The 16,522-nt window shown below is 35.9% G+C and overlaps 1 protein-coding gene across 4 annotated transcripts in view; it reads right to left on the reverse strand.

Moving 5' to 3' along the window:
* Positions 1 to 16,522, reverse strand: part of LOC122904577 (syndecan binding protein) — a 39,166-nt gene that overhangs the window by 11,624 nt on the left and 11,020 nt on the right. For all 4 annotated transcript variants that reach the window (XM_044245555.1, XM_044245554.1, XM_044245557.1 and 1 more), the window contains exons 2-4: positions 6,872 to 6,937; positions 1,898 to 1,976; positions 694 to 803 (exon numbers count right to left, since the gene is read on the reverse strand). In XM_044245555.1, the coding sequence (XP_044101490.1) occupies positions 694 to 803; positions 1,898 to 1,976; positions 6,872 to 6,922 (240 nt within the window). In that variant the 5' untranslated portion in view covers positions 6,923 to 6,937. The remainder of the gene's footprint in view (positions 1 to 693; positions 804 to 1,897; positions 1,977 to 6,871; positions 6,938 to 16,522) is intronic.

A 16,522-nucleotide genomic window follows, 5' to 3' on the forward strand; every position in this document is an offset into this window, starting at 1 on the left:
TTCAATAATATTTGGTAAGTAATACTAGGTACTGTATTAAGCACTGGGGTTATGGCAATGAGATAGCTATTGACCCTGACCTTCATGTTTTCATTATACTTATAGTAAGTACTATAAAATGTCATGGCCTTCCAACAAGGAGGCTGTTAAGGGATACATTATATTTTAAACCTAGAATTTGGGGGTCTTTTATAGGGAGCTTTAGACTTTGGAATGTTAAAAGATTATGAGCAAAAAAAAAAAGATATGACAGACCTATATACTTCAGAAAGATTAACCTAACAGTAGCTTAGTACTGTTTGCCATTAAGAAGTTACTAAAGAAAATTTAAGAGATGACTGTGATAATCTAGGTTGTAAGTACAGAAACCCAGAAGAGGGTTACAGTAGGACTGGAATGGATAAAGTGAATGGGGAGGACAGAATCACTAGGTCTTAGTAACTGACTAAATGCAGAAGACTAAGGAGAATGGACTAGTCCTAATAAATCTTTAACTCCTAATAAATTAGAAGAGTGGCAAAAGGTTAAAAGAAAGTAAATCATTAAGAAGTGATATCCAGAAGGCAGTCTAAAATTAGAAAGAGAGAGCAATGCTAAAGTTATAAATCTGTGAGTTAGTCATGAAGAGGAGAGCTTCTGTCTATGTCTAAAATATGATTTTATACAATTCAAAATTAAGTACAGTATACGTACCCCCTGAACTGGTGCTCCAGAGACCACGGCCATATTTGCACGGATTTCTTCTTCATTTAAACTCAGGCCCATGTACTGGGAGAGCTCCGGATACAATTTAGGATAGAGATCTAATATGAATGAATTAAAAATTAGAATATTTAAAATGAACACTGTTGTTATTATGGGCTTCTATTTGTGTTAAAAAATTACATGTATTTTATAAAAGCTAGAATGAATCTAAATAAGCAATTTGGAAAATCGTCTCCTTATCTCTGTATTTGTAATTAGAAATAGGAAATACAGAAAGTTTAAATAGTCAAGATGGAAATAAATTATCTTGCCTTTTTTTCCTAAAATAAGCCTATTTTGATTAAGAATTTCATAAGCATACCACTGATTCTCCACCTCAGATCTGACTAAAATGTTTATTGTCAAGTCAGCAACTTTACAACTCATTTAATAAATGCTGCTATGAAATGATTCCTCTGAACTACAATAAAAAAAAATTGAAGGCTTGTAAAAGTGTATTTATATTTAGTATCTTACCATTTTAAGAAAAGTTAACCACACTCCAATGAAATCTTAGAAACAGTATATTTAATATTAACAGTACTTAACTTAGTAGTATTTCCAAATGTTCTTTTTTATATGATTTGTGACTTAAAATGAATTTTCTAAAAGAATGTTACCAATAGTTATATCTGGCTATAAAATCCTATTCAATACTTTTTTTTATCTTAAGTCATATTATTTAGGGGCTCTGTCCTAAATCCCTATAAACTTAGAAGGAAAAGGAACCAGAAGTATATGGAGACCTAATAAAGATTCCAGAATTTGGGAAGCTCCCCCAAAGGAGGTGGTTGGAAACGTTAAAACCCCCCCTCACCCCAATGATGGAGGACAGTTCAGAAGTTCAAGAGCAGTAGCATGGGGCACAGTTCACATATTTCTTCATAAATCAATCAGTTATAAGTTAGGGACTTAGGAGGGTTGGTATTTAACTGAATTTACTTAATTCTGATAAAGTTATAAAACCTATCTTCATATTCATAGTTCACTTTCTTGATTAAAGGGTTTTTTTTTTAAGTAAACATTTTTTTCTATTACTAGAACTTTTAACCACATATTTTATGCTGCAGGTTAAAAAAAACCTTGGATTCCCTATTTCAGTAAAAGACTTAAATATTTTCAGTTCAAGAATGAACCCAAAGTATAAACCTACTTCCATCTTGAGAGATGGGAGCAGAAGCTTCAGACAAAATTGCTGGGTTGCCAGGGTTTGCAGAAAAGGCAGTTTGAGCCTGAAAAAGAAAAGAAGAAAATTCTAACAATGCTATAAATATACTTACTTAAAAGTCTTATATGATTTATAAGTTAAGTTTAGTACATTTTTTTTTAAAGATTTTATTTATTTATCTGATAGCCAGAGATCACAAGTAGACAGAGAGGCAAGCAGGGAGAGAGAGGGGGAAGCAGGCTCCCCACTGAGCAGAGAGCCCAATGTAGGGCTACAGCCTAGGACCCTGAGATCATGACCCGAGCTGAAGGCAGAGGCCCAATTCACTGAGCCACCCAGGTGCCCCAAGTTTATTACTTCTAAAAAGAAACTTAAACACTGAAGTCTTATTCAAGAACACTTAATTCTGAGGCATCAGGGTGGCTCAGTCAGTTGAGCAAATGACTCCTGATTTCAGCTGAGGTCCTATCTCAGGGTCTGAGATCCAGTCCTGTATCTGTTCCTGCTCAGGGCAGAGTCTGCCTGAAGTTTTCTTTCTCCCTCTCTCTCTGCTCCTTCCCCCCAACTGCCTGAACTTGTTCTTTCTCTAAAATAAATAAGTAAATTTTTTTTTAATTTAAACAATAGTTTAATTTTAAACACTTCAGTATGTTTTTCAAAGAAAATCTGCAAATCTAAAGTACATTTCATATTCTAAATATTTTAACACTATGGACATAAAATTTGACTAAGTCCCATATAGCCAGTATTTCATAGTGCTGTTACAAATTAATAAATTAGTATTTTCAAAATGCATTGTGAAATATATGACTGCACATTTTACATTTTTCATTATTTTTATTAACTAGTCTAATAATATTTTATTTGCATAAGGAAAAAGCTCTACTATATTCATGCAAGTCACATAAAACACCTAAAACACATAAAAAACACCTAAAATTTAAGTACCTGCTAAGCTGCTAGTATTTTGCCATTGTAGCATATCCTATTGAAATAATACTCATCTTCATTTTAGCAACTAAAAGAAGGGAATACACTATACTAAGTAAAAAAAAAATTACTAAGTAGGGAAAATACCTTATCACTGACATAAAAGAATGATAAAAATAATGTAATTTGTAACTTTTGAACAAATTTCTCAAAATCGTCTTGCAATGTATATTTATCAAAATGCTACTCATGAGGCGCCTGGGTAGCTCAGTGGGTAAAGCCTCTGTCTTCGGCCCAGGTTGTGGTCTCAGGGTCCTGGGATCGAGCCCCTCATAGGGCTCTCAGCTCAGCGAGGAGCCTGTTTTTCCCTCTCTCTGCCTGCCTCTCTACTTGGTGTGATCTCTCTCTGTCAAATAAATAAATAAAATCTTTAAAAAAAATAAAAATGCTACTCATGTTCAAGTATGCCAGGAACTCCCCTCAGGCTGCCTTCATAGCCTATGTCACAGTAAGTATTCCAGGACCAAATCCTTTTTCCTATACGGATACGTCTGACTTTCTAAAATAGCCATTATCATTTAGAGACAAGATTGGTTGTATGGCCAATCTCTATTATCACTTTTTACTTAATTGAAAATATGTGGATCACGTAATGAAGTTTATACTTACACCTTAGCCTAGCCCTGAAATTAATGACAAGAGTAGTCCCAAAGATGCTTGGAGTGATGTATGCTTAATTTAAGTAAGCACAGCCTATAAATGCATTGGATTCTACTTCCCTCATTGGAATTTAAATGTTCTGATATGCTTGGTATTACATCATACTTAAGTATTTATTGATTTACAATTTGTCACACTCTAAATTGAAATAAAATGCAATGAAAATCTCTGTAATTTTTTAAATAATAGTTTACAAACTCAAAGTACACTGAATTTTCAAAATTCTTTCAACAAATATCAGCTAAAAGGAGCTAGGAGGCAGTAGATTACTTCTTGGATAATCTCTAAGGAAAAAAAACAAAAAACAAAAAACATTTCACTCCAAGGAAATAAATATAAAGCCATGAAAAGACATGGAGGAAACTCTATGTATAGTATTAAGTGAAAGAAACCGATCTGAAAAGCCTGAATATAGTATGATTCCAAATGTATGACATTTTGGAAAAGGCAAACCAGAGAGAGTAAAAAGATCAGTGGTTGCCAGAGATGAGTTAAGAGGGAGGGAAAAATAGACAAGAAAGTTTAGGGCAGTATTCTGTAATAGACTTCTATATGATACTACATTCTATACAGTACTACAATGGTGTCTATATGTCATTACACATTTGTCAAAAAAACACCAAGAGTGAACCCTAATGTCAACTATCGACTTTGAGTGGTAATAACATGTTAATGTATGTTAATCCAAAGTAACAAATGCACCACTCAGGTGAGACTACTAAGAGTGGAGGAGGATGTACTGTGTGTATATGTTGGGGGAGGGGCAATTAGGATGCAAAGTCTGTGCCTTCCATTCAATTTTGCTATGAACCTAAAACTGCTTTAAAAAAGAATGTAGGACGCCTGGTAGCTCAGTCATTAAGCATCTGCCTTCGGCTCAGGTCATGATCCTAGGGTCCTGCGATCGAGCCCCATCAGGCTCCCTGCTCAGCGGGAAGCCTGCTTCTCCCCCTTCCACTCCTCTTGCTTGTGTTCCCTCCCTTGCTGTCAAATTAATAAATAGAATCTTAAAAAAATTAAAAAATTTTAAAAAAAGAATGTAGTGAGGCACCTGGATAACACAGTGGGTTAAGTAAGTGCCTGACTTGCTTTCATCTCAGGTTGTACATGACCTCAGGGTTATGAAATCGAGCCCCGAGTCCTGCTCTGCACTCAGTGTATAGTCTGCTTAAGATTCTCTCTCCTTCTACTTCTGCCTCTCCCCTGCTCACTCGCCTCTCTAGAATAAAAAAATAATAAAATGTATTAATTTTTTAAACTGTTCCTTTTTACATTGGTTATTATTTTCTACTCTTTCACTTATTGCTTTTATTCTTGTACAACAATACTGAAGAATACTATATACAGAAAGCTCTCTAAGAGTCATATTTATGTAATCTGTAGTAAAAGTAAAACAGAAAAGAAGATGGTACATCAAGGAATTAAAGACTATATGTCATTAAATGTAGCATATTATTTCAGACCTACGTGGAATCTCAAAGTACTTAAAAAAAAAAAAAAAAAAAAAGGTAATGAGGTCCCCCAAGAAGCACACAGTTACTGCCAGAGCATGTGTGTGAAGCCATGCTCACGGTCTTAGGAGACTAGTAAAGACTGAGTCTCTGTTACATCACTGTTTCTTTTTAAGATTTTATTATTTATTTGACAGAGAGAGAGAGCGAGCGAGCGCACAAGCAGGGGGAGTGGCAGACAAAAGAAGAGGAAGAAGCAGGCTCCTCAGGGAGCCAGGAGCCCAATGCAGGGCTCAATCTCTCTCTGCCTGAGCTGAAGGCAGACGCTTAACCGACTGAGCCAACCAGGTGCCACTAATCACTGTGTCTTAAAAGCTTATTTTATACAGGTGTAACTACCACAGACTTCTGTTAAGGATTCATAATGGATAGAGATTCAGGGATTTTATGATGCTAAAAGCAACAGCCTAATGCCTTTGTAAAATAGTTTACAAAATATGAGAACTGCCAGTTCACTGCTGCAACTTTGCTGTGGTGTAACTGGGGCTCAATCCCAGGACCCTGAGATCACAACCTGAGCTGAAGGCAGATGCTTAATAGTTCAATTCTATAAAAACTAACAAAAAAGAATGAAAACAGATTAGTCATTCATTCACATCTGTCTGCAAATCCTTATTATTTATTGCTCTGAGGTCATAATGATGGCTTGTTATTCATGAAGGCAACATATTTTAGTTAAAAGCTTTTTAAAAACAAAGTATGTGTGTTCAGATGAACACCCCATGAGAAAAATACTGACAAAATACTGAAGAAAGAATAGAGCATTTAAGGTAACTGAACAAACCTCTTAACACTGAAGCATCAAAGCCTTTATCAGAGGAACAGATTTCAGAGATTTTACAAACCACATTTTAATATCCTCAGTGGATTTATGAGGCAGAAAATGTGTTCACCATGATCTCCCCCCATATTTACCCAATCACTGCTATATGTAACAATTCCACTATTATTGCTGGGGGTTTTCACCCTAGAAAAGCCAACATTTTGCCTAAAAGACACGTTTATACTTGGCATTACTTAAGACTTATCACAAGTTTGTAATAAATTTTTATGCTCATTAAATAATTATTAAGAAGTAAATCTTACTTAGAGTACAGTAGGGCCAAGACCCCGAGTAAAAGGATTCTTAGTGTAAGCAGCTTTGAAGTACTACAAATTATCCCCGGCTGAACAGAATAAAAACTTACAAAACAGCCAGACTTGACCCCTATTCCCACACTTTCTTAAGCAGAAGCACCTATTTTCAAAGCTAATACTTACTCGAAGGACTACAAAAAATCGTAATATCTAACATTTAGACATTAAGAGAATGAATACATGAACTGTCTGCTACTTACACCTAAGAGGAAATAAATTACTTCACTTTCACTGTGCTTTTATACTTCAAAGAGCATTTTTGTAATTTTTAACTTTAAAGTAAAGGCAAAGAATTATTTTTAAAGATAGGTCCTATCTGAAAGAACAATGTACTAATTTTAAATAAAACTATCACCATCTAGAGAATTGTATTTTACCAACTCAAATATATGGTATTTAATTTAAATTTTAGTCTTAAAATCAATCTTTGTTGAAAGAGTTTAAGTATAGTTTTAAAGAAATAATATCCCATGTCCATTAATTCAGTGACAAAAAAAATCTGTAGCTTTTCTGTAATTTTAGTCTGCAATCAATAACTGAAAAATGTATAAATGTAAAAATGGATACATCTGCTATTTAAATTCTTTACTTCACTTCATCTATAAGCACAATGAGGACCCTGTATATATTGAAGAAAAGTACATAAACAGCTTGAACATACCTGAATAACTTTGTCTACTTTCAGGTCTTCAAGAGATGGATACAGAGACATTTTTGCAGGATTTTTCTAAAGGAAAAAAAAAAAAAATCCTGTAATTCTAATTTCATTGGAAAAAAAAGATTTTTTTTAAAGATTTTATTCGTCAGAGAACACATGCACACAAGCAGGGAGAGCAGCAGGCAGAGGGAGAAGCAGGCTCCCTGCTGAGCAAGGAGCTAGATGTGGAAATGAATCCCAGGACCTTGGGATCATGACCTGAGCCCAAGACAGACGCTTAACCAACTGAGCTACCAAGGCATCCCTGAAATTTAAATAATATGTGTAAAACAGCAAAACATACAAACATCTATAAATTTTTAACACAATAAGAAACACTTAAATTGCAAAACACGGAAAAATATGAACATCTAGCCTATACTAAAAACTGATTACTGGTTACCAAACTATATCCCCCTTTCCTTACTACTACTATCAAACTATATTCACTGAAGATCTTAAATTTCCCTTCCAGGAAAAGTCCTTTAATTTCAAAAGTTTAAAAAATCAAATAGAACAGTTATGTGACTTGCCTAGCTTACACAAGTGCTTGGTAAATGAGAAAGCATTATATCCGAACAAAAACCTGTAAGGGCTCCTAGACCATATCTATGAAATAAATACACACACACACACACACAGATATATTCTTATAAATGTATTTAGAAAAAACAATATATACCAATCACTAACAGTAATTTTATCTTTAGGACACATTAACCACATTAACAATACAGATAATAAAGGACTGAGGAATAAGATGGAAATTATTACATTTTAAACATTTCTATACTGTTCAATGTTTTTTAATGACCACTGGCTTTTATGTAACAATGTAAGAATTTAAAACAAAGTTCTCTAAAAGTATCACAAGAATATGCATTTGAAAATTTTGAGGTGAGTATCCGGTACTTTCTTTAAACCCAACAAAACAATATATACCAAACTGGCATAGCATAGGTGTATCAGAGGTTCTTGAGCTGGCTATCAATTTACTACCTATCATCTCCAAATCCACGCATTCCTGGGGGCTCTGCAAATGGAACTGGGCCCTTTAAATAATGCTCTGTCTGGACAGCTAGCAGGAGGCTGAAGTTCGTCAGTGTAGGGAGCTGGAGATACACTGGAGGAGATAAGGTTTTTCATTCCAGTTTCCAGTATACCACTCCAGCCAGCCTCCTGAAGAACCTGCTTCGCTAGCACCTTGCTCCTAGCAGGAAGCAGCTGCTTAAGCAGCCAACTCCTTCAGTCCACAAAACCAACACCAACCCCAGCACTATTCAGCAGCTTCTCAGCATGGTGCCACCTACAAGGCATCTCCCCATATGTAGCTTTCCCTAACACTCCCCTCATGTGCAGCAAGTTCCAAGGTGCAGCACCTTCCTGTAACTTCCACAAACACTCCACAGGGAGATTTCTAGTAAGTTTGGTTTTGAGAAACCAACTTCACTATCCACTGAACAACAGCTGCACTCTCCAACAAGGCCTGGGCTGTCAGGCATGGGAAGAGGGCAGCCTCTTCTTGGGGCACTCTAACTCACCCCTGAGGTTAACAGATTCTTATTAAATCTGCTCTTCCTGTATTCATTAAAGTTCTCTTTACCTACTTTACTTTTTACAATTCTTGTTCCTTTAATCATGTTATAGTTAATAATACTATACATTAAATCTTTTCACTGTTTAAATTACTATGTGATTTCTGTCTCTTCATTGAATGCTGAAAAACCGTACTTTTTAAAAAGTTTATGTACTTTGGGGCATCTGGGTGGCACAGTCAGTTAAGCATCCAACTCTTGGTTTTGGCTCAGATCATGATCTCAGGGGTCTAGACATCAAGCCCCACATCAGCTCAGAGATCAGTGCAGGATCCTTGAGATTCTCTCTGCCTCTCCCTCTGCCCTACCCCACCCTCCCACTCATGAGCGTGCTCACTCTTTAATAAATAAATCTTTAAGAACTCTTAAGAAATCTTAAGAAAAAAATCTTAAGGAAAAATGTATATACTTTGCACACCATAAAATTCACTTTTTTAAAGTACACAATTCTGTTTTAATAGATCTGCAGTTGTGCAGCCATCCCTACCATCTAGTATTAGAACATTTCCATTACCCTTCCCCCCAAAACTCCATGCCTATCCATTCTCCCCTCCCTCCAGCTCCAGACAACTAAAAATCTACTTTCTGCTTCGTGATTTGCCTATTCTGGATATTTAATCAAGAATCAAGAATATGAGGAGTTCTGTATCTGTTTCTTTTTCACTTAATGTTAACACCTTCAAAGTTCATCCCATACTATAGCATGTACCAGTACTCCATTCCTTTTTACAACTGACAAACATTCCACACTATGGACATGCTACATTTTGGGTATCCATTCATCAGTCAGTAACATTTTAGGTTTTCACACTTTTTGACTATTAAGGATAATCTACTAATGATGCTAATGAACATTTACATCCAAGCGTTTATGTAAACACATATATGTTTAATTCTCTTGGTATTTAGCTAAGAGCAGAGTTGCTGGGTCACATGGTACTGTTTCACTTTTTGAGGAACTGCAAACTGGGTTCCAAAGTAACTGTTCCACTTTACATTCCCACCAGCAGCATGTAAGGGAGAGTTCCAATTTCTCAATATCTTTGCCAATACTTGCTATTATCTTTTTTATTACTGCCACCTTCCTTGTGAAGCAGCATCCCACTGCAGTTTTGATTTGTATTTCTCTAATAGCCAATGATGTTCAGTATCTTTTCATCTGCTTATTGGCCATCTGTAGATCTTTGGGAAAATGTCAATTCAAATTCATTGTCTGAGTTACTAATTTTTCTTTTCTTTTCTTTTCTTTTTTTTTTTTTGCTTAATTTTCCTGGGCTAGACCCTTGAATAAAAATGGCCCGATACAGGGGTGCTTGGGTGTCTCAGTCAGTTAAGTGTCTGCTCAGGTCATGATCACAGGTCATGATCACAGGGTCCTGGGATTGTCCCCAGATCAGGCCTGAATCTACTTCTCCCTCTCCCTGCCTACCCTACTCATGCTCTCACCCTGCCTTTCTCTCTCAAAGAAATAAAGTAAACCTTAAAAAAAAAAAAAAAAAAAAAAAAAAAGGCCTGATACACTTAAGGAAAACATAGGGCTTGTATTTGTGAATAAAATGCAAATTCATGAGAAAGCACAATAAGAAATTGTTTAATTCTATTAATCCAGGGAAACAAAAGGCACTACCTTTTCTGTGTCTCAAAAAAATCATTAAGCTTCCTTCTTAAACATGTTTTATTTACGTTTCCAATCATTTTATTGACATCATAAAATCATTCAAAATTCACTGGAATAAATGCTGACTTTTAATCTAGTACTACCACTATTTTTGGTTTCTACTTCTAGTTCTGCCACTGGCCATGTATAAGATCCCCTTTTCCTTATGAAAAATGAACTGGGTGAGTGGTAAATTTCAAAACTCAGCAGTTTTCTCAAACATTTCCCTCACAGAAGCTTTCCCTTAAACAAATATTAACCAAAATTGTCTGAACAACTCTTAGCTCACTCATTCCCCAGAAGTTACTTCATACTCACAAATACTCAAACTTAATCCCAGGAAAGAAATGAGCTTTTCAGACATTCTTTAAATAACAAATATAACCCCACCTTATCATAAGGATTCAGTTTCAGGTTTGCTCTAAGTATGTGACCTTAATTAACTCAACATTCTTCTAAAATATAAAGGATTTCTCAATGATTTTACTTCACAAACTATTTTTATGACCTCATTTCACATCATTTCTTTCTAAGCATTACAACATTCTAGCCCCAAACTACTTGCTATTTCCCACACTGGTTGAGTTCTTCTTTGCCCTGTATCTGCAAAAACTTGCTTTCTCTTCCTGGAATGTACTTCGAAGACTTCTCTCAAAATCTCAGTCAAGAGCCACTTTTGTAAGGATACCTCTAATGACATCAGTCTAACATTGTTTCTCTCACTTCAGAAGTTTCACTCTGCCTTTTATTATATAGTGAGTTTCTCTGTTCTTGAGATCAAGGCCTTAATTTCTTTTTATCTACATGATTCCTTATTCTAAAAGAAGTCAAACGTTTGTTAAATTTTGACCAATATTATCAAAATAGCAGTAAACAAGATATATTCAAACATTCATGGAAAAGTTCAAATTTTTAAAATCTTTCATGTCTATGTCTTTGAACACAAACTGTTCAAAGCTTTCAGGGAGAATAATAAATTTCTTGTATTATTTTTCTGAAGGGGTCCATTAACTTATATGAGTTAATCTTTGATCTAATGTCAAAAATAATTAGCCCTTTTTGAAGAACTACCAAACTACCTTTGAAAAATTCTTTCAAGTATGACTGGAATTTCAGAATGACCATTAATGAGACTTAAGGGGATTGTGAAAATAATTCTATTACATCAGTATGTGAATTCCTCATTTTACTTTCACTTAAAACTCCTCACATGCTATTGTTGTGCTGACTACAGAATTTTGTTTCTAGGCCTCTCCTTCAGCTGACTAAGAATCAACAACAAGGAATAGATCCTACTGACCCTGAGATTAGTAGGCAAAACGTCTTGCCATCTACTCTACCAGAGTTTAGCACAACATTCCTAATAGCTTTGTTTCACTGGTTTAATTCCTGGAAAGAACTGGTGTCTCCACTTAATCCTAGCCCAGGTTTGGCCCCCTCTAAACTCTTTGCAACCTCACAGACTCTCAATTCTCTCCATGCATAATGAAAGGTCTCTGCACCCAATGCATCCCTAGGCCTTAGAAAATAACCCCCAAGTTAGTTTCTACTAAGGTTTCTCAGAGCTTGGAATATTTACAGGGTTTCTTTAGAACATATAAAAATAAAAAATACCTGACTATTCTGCTTCAGTATCAACTTTCCCATTTGACTCTCCACCTCCTCAAGGTAATGTCAGAGCAGCTTCTTTGGAGTTTTTAGGTATGTACAGACTAAAGGTCTCTGTAACTCAAATACCGTATGTAATATTTTGGAACATCTAGTTAATTTGCTTTCCAGCTGCAACACTCTGGTTTATGAGGTAGGAAACATACTAGTAAATTTTTCCAGATAATATCACCTAGAACGGCAATACATATAATATTCTGAGTTGTTGATCTCACTCCCTCAATCAAACCAACTGCTACAACTGGTCTCCAATTTTTTTAAAATGACGAGTGATTAAGTTAAAATGGTATTTATTTAATCCAAGCTGTTAAAAAAAATCATAGGACGATGAAAATTCGGGACTGTAGAATCCGTGATCTTAAACTGTAGTTACAACACTCCGGATACTCTAGCTTTTGTAGCTGCTGCCCAGAAGACAATCCTTGTAACTCTGGTGGCCAGCTTGGCTTAAATTCATCAATCCCATAAGATGCTAACAAACAGAACAGCTGTTAATAGGCTATCTTCCCCAGGGCACAAGGCAGACACAGCAGACTGAAATAAATTCCAGCCCCTCCCAAGTCTTTCTATGAAAGAAGTTGATTAGCTTATCTTCCTTCATAGCTGTGGACTGAAGTATAGCCTTCTAATTAAACACACATCTAAGGGCTGACTACAATTGTCTCCAGAATCGGGGAGACCAGTGGGTGCCATCTAGGCACTCTCCCTTTGCCCCATATCAGGTCACTGGTGTCTCCAAGAAAGAAGCTGAAGTACAGTCTGCCCATAAGGCACATCCCCAGATAAACAGGTTTTAGTAGCCAGGAAGCCTGTATTCACAGGTTCAACAGGACTATAACAACAATAACTACAAAAGTGAACTGGCTATCACCCTAGGGCACAAAACAGAATGAGCAGACAGAAATCTTCCCCTGAAAGAGGTATTTTGCATACTTAAAAAGTTGCTGCCTGGAGGTCTAGCTTCCAATCAGTCTGAATCTAGGACCTGAGATTCTCCCTTTTGGAACTTGGATAGATCTCAGCATACCATCAACTACTGGGAGCAACTAAGAATAAAGTAGGCTGCTTGGACAACTAAAGTTTTGAGATCCAACCAAGAACTGAGTTAAATGATGAGATCCATCTCTTCTATGGTCTGTGTCACTCAAGAGTAAGAAAGATAGTTTTTTAGTCTAATCATTGAAATCAACAGAAAGTTAAGGAAAATGGAGAAACAAAGGAATATTCCAAGAGAACAAGATATAACTTCAGTAAAAGACCTTAATGAAATGAAGATAAATATACCTGACAACTCAAAATAACAGAGATAGAGATGCTCACCTAGCTCAAGAGAACAATGGGTGAAAAAAGTGAAAATTTCAAAAGATTATATATGAAAGTACCAAGTAGAAGACACAGAGCTAAAAAATACAATAACATAACTGAAAATACAACAGAAGGATTCAACAACAGGTTAAATTAAGTAGAACATGGAATTCATGAACTCAAAAACTGAGTGGTACAACTAATCCAATCAGAGCAGCAACAACAACAACAAAGGATCGGTGAGGGAGTAAAGATAGCTTAAGAGACTAACAGGACATCAACAAAACCAACATTCCCATTATAAGGGTCCCTGAAGAAGGCAGAAAGGGGCAGAAGAACACTTACTTGAAAAAATTAATGGCTAAAACTTCCCCAACCTGAGAAAGGAAACAGATATCAAGATCCAGGAAATTCAAAAAGTTCCAAATAACATGAACCCAAAAAAACCCACATCAAAACACATTATAATGTCAAACGTTTAAAAAAAGAGAGAATCTTAAAAAAAAAAGGTTATGTACAAAGGAACCACCATAAGACACTAAGCACACTTTTCAGCTGAAACTCTGCAGGGCAGAAGACGTGCGATAATATAAAGAAAAAAACTGCCACCAAGAATACTCTACTCGGTAAAACTCTCCTTAAGAACTGAAGGAGTGGATACCTGGGTGGCTCAGTTGGTTAAGCAACTGCCTTCAGCTCAGGTCATGATCCTGGAGTCCCATGATTGAGTCCGCCCGCAGTGGGGAGTCTGCTTCTCTCTCTGACCCTCTCCCCTCTCATGCACTCTCTCTCTCATTCTCTCTTAAATAAATAAAATCTTAAAAAAAAAAAAAAATTGAAGGAGAGTAAGTTTTCCAGACAAGCAAAAGCTAATGGGATTCGTCACCACTAGATGTGTCTTACAAGGAACCAAAGGGTGCTAATTACAGGAAAACATAAGAAAGTATGAATCTCACTAGCAAAAATATATTGTAAAATTCAGAATTATCTAGTGCCATAAAGATGCAATCACTTACAAACCTAGTATGAATGCTAGAAAAATAAAGGTAAAAATAACTGCAAGTATAATAATAATTTGCTAAGGAATATACAAAAGAAAAATAAGTGTAACATCAAAAATAAAATGCAGAGATGAGGATGCTCATTCTTGCCACTTTTACTCACTACAGTATTGGAAGTCCTAGCCAGAGCAATTAGGTAAGGAAAAAAAGGCATCAAAACTGGAAAGGAAGAAGTTGAAACTGTCTGTATTGTGGGTGATATATTACGTTTGGAAAGCCTAAAGACTCCATCAAAAAACTGAGCTAATATACAAGTTCAGTAGAATTACAGGATTAAAAAAATAAATATACAAAAATCACCTGTTTCTACACACTAATAAGCTAAAAGAGAAATTTTTAGAGAAATGCATCAAAAAATAAGATATTTAGAAATAAATTTAATCAAAGAGATGAAAGACCTGTAAACTGAAACCATAAAACAAGGATGAAAAAAACTGAAGACAATACAAATAAAAAGATACTCTATGCTCATGGACTGGAGGACTTAATATTGTTAAAAAGTACATATTTCCCCAAGCAATCTACAGATTTAATACAATCTCTAAAAAAATTCCAATAGCATCTTCCTAGGAACATCACCAAAGGCAAGGGAAGCAAGGGCAAAAATGAACTATTGGGATTTCATCAAGATCAAAAGCTTTTGCACAGCAAAGGAAACAGTTAACAAAATCAAAAGACAACTGACAGAATGGGAGAAGATATTTGCAAATGACATATCAGATAAAGGACTAGTGTCCAAAATCTATAAAGAACTTAGCAAACTCAACACCCAAAGAACAAACAATCCAATCAAGAAATGGGCAGAGGACATGAACAGACATTTCTGCAAAGAAGACATCCAGATGGCCAACAGACACATGAAAAAGTGCTCCATATCACTCGGCATCAGGGAAATACAAATCAAAACCACAATGAGATATCACCTCACACCAGTCAGAATGGCTAAAATCAACAAATCAGGAAATGACAGATGCTGGCGAGGATGCGGAGAAAGGGGAACCCTCCTACACTGTTGGTGGGAATCCAAGCTGGTGCAACCACTCTGGAAAACAGTATGGAGGTTCCTCAAAATGTTGAAAATAGAACTGCCCTATGACCCAGCAATTGCACTACTGGGAATTTACCCTAAAGATACAAACCTAGTGATCCGAACGGGCACATGAACCCGAATGTTTATAGCAGCTATGTCCACAATAGCCAAACTATGGAAAGAACCTAGATGTCCATCAACAGATGAATGGATAAAGATATGGTATACACACACACAATGGAATACTATGCAGCCATCAAAAGAAACGGAATCTTGCCATTTGCGACAACATGGATGGAACTAGAGCGTATCATGCTTAGCGAAATAAGTCAAGCAGAAGAAAGACAACTATCATATGATCTCCCTGATATGAGGAAGTGGTGATGCAACATGGGGGCTTAAGTGGGTAGGAGAAGAATCCATGAAACAAGATGGGATTGGGAGGGAGACAAACCATAAGTGACTCTTAATCTCACAAAACAAACTGAGGGTTGCTGGGGGGAGGGGGGCTGGGAGAAGGGGGGGTGGGGTTATGGACATTGGGGAGGGTATGTACTTTGGTGAGTGCTGTGAAGTGTGTAAACCTGGCGATTCACAGACCTGTACCCCTGGGGATAAAAATATATGTTTATAAAAAATAAAAAAATTAAAAAAAAATTCCAATAGCATTTTCAAAGGACTAAAATTCAAAAAATCCTAAAATTTTATCTTGAAAGAACAGGCTAGAAGCGGCACACTTCCAGATTTCAAATTACCTTATAAAGCTATAGTAATCAAAAGGGTGAGCGATTGGCATAAAAACAGACATACAGATCAATGGAACAAAAAAGCCCAAAATAAACCCACACATGTGTGGCCAATTAACTTATGACAAAGAAACCAGGAATATACAATGAAGAAAGTGCTGGAAAAATTGGACAAACACATGCAAAACAATTAAACTGGACCAATATCTTATACCATACACAAAAATCAACTCAAAATGGATTAAGGACTTGAACTTGGGCCTAAAAACCCCTAGAAAAAAAATATAGATGACAAGCTCCTTGACACTGGTCTTGGTGACGATTTTTTTTGGATTTAACACCAAAAGTAAATGCAGCAAAAGAAAAATAAACATTGGGGACTATGTCAAACTAAAAAACCTCTGCAGAGCAAAGAAAACAGTTAATAAACTAAAAGGCAACTTGCAAAACAAGAGAAAATATTTCCAAGTCATATATTTGGTAAGGAGTTAATATCCAAAATAACTCAAGACCAAAAAAAAAAAATGATTCAAAACTGGACAGAGGAGCCAAA

The sequence above is a fragment of the Neovison vison genome, chromosome 4 (genome assembly GCF_020171115.1).
Source record: "Neovison vison isolate M4711 chromosome 4, ASM_NN_V1, whole genome shotgun sequence".
Taxonomy (NCBI): Eukaryota; Metazoa; Chordata; class Mammalia; order Carnivora; family Mustelidae; genus Neogale; species Neogale vison.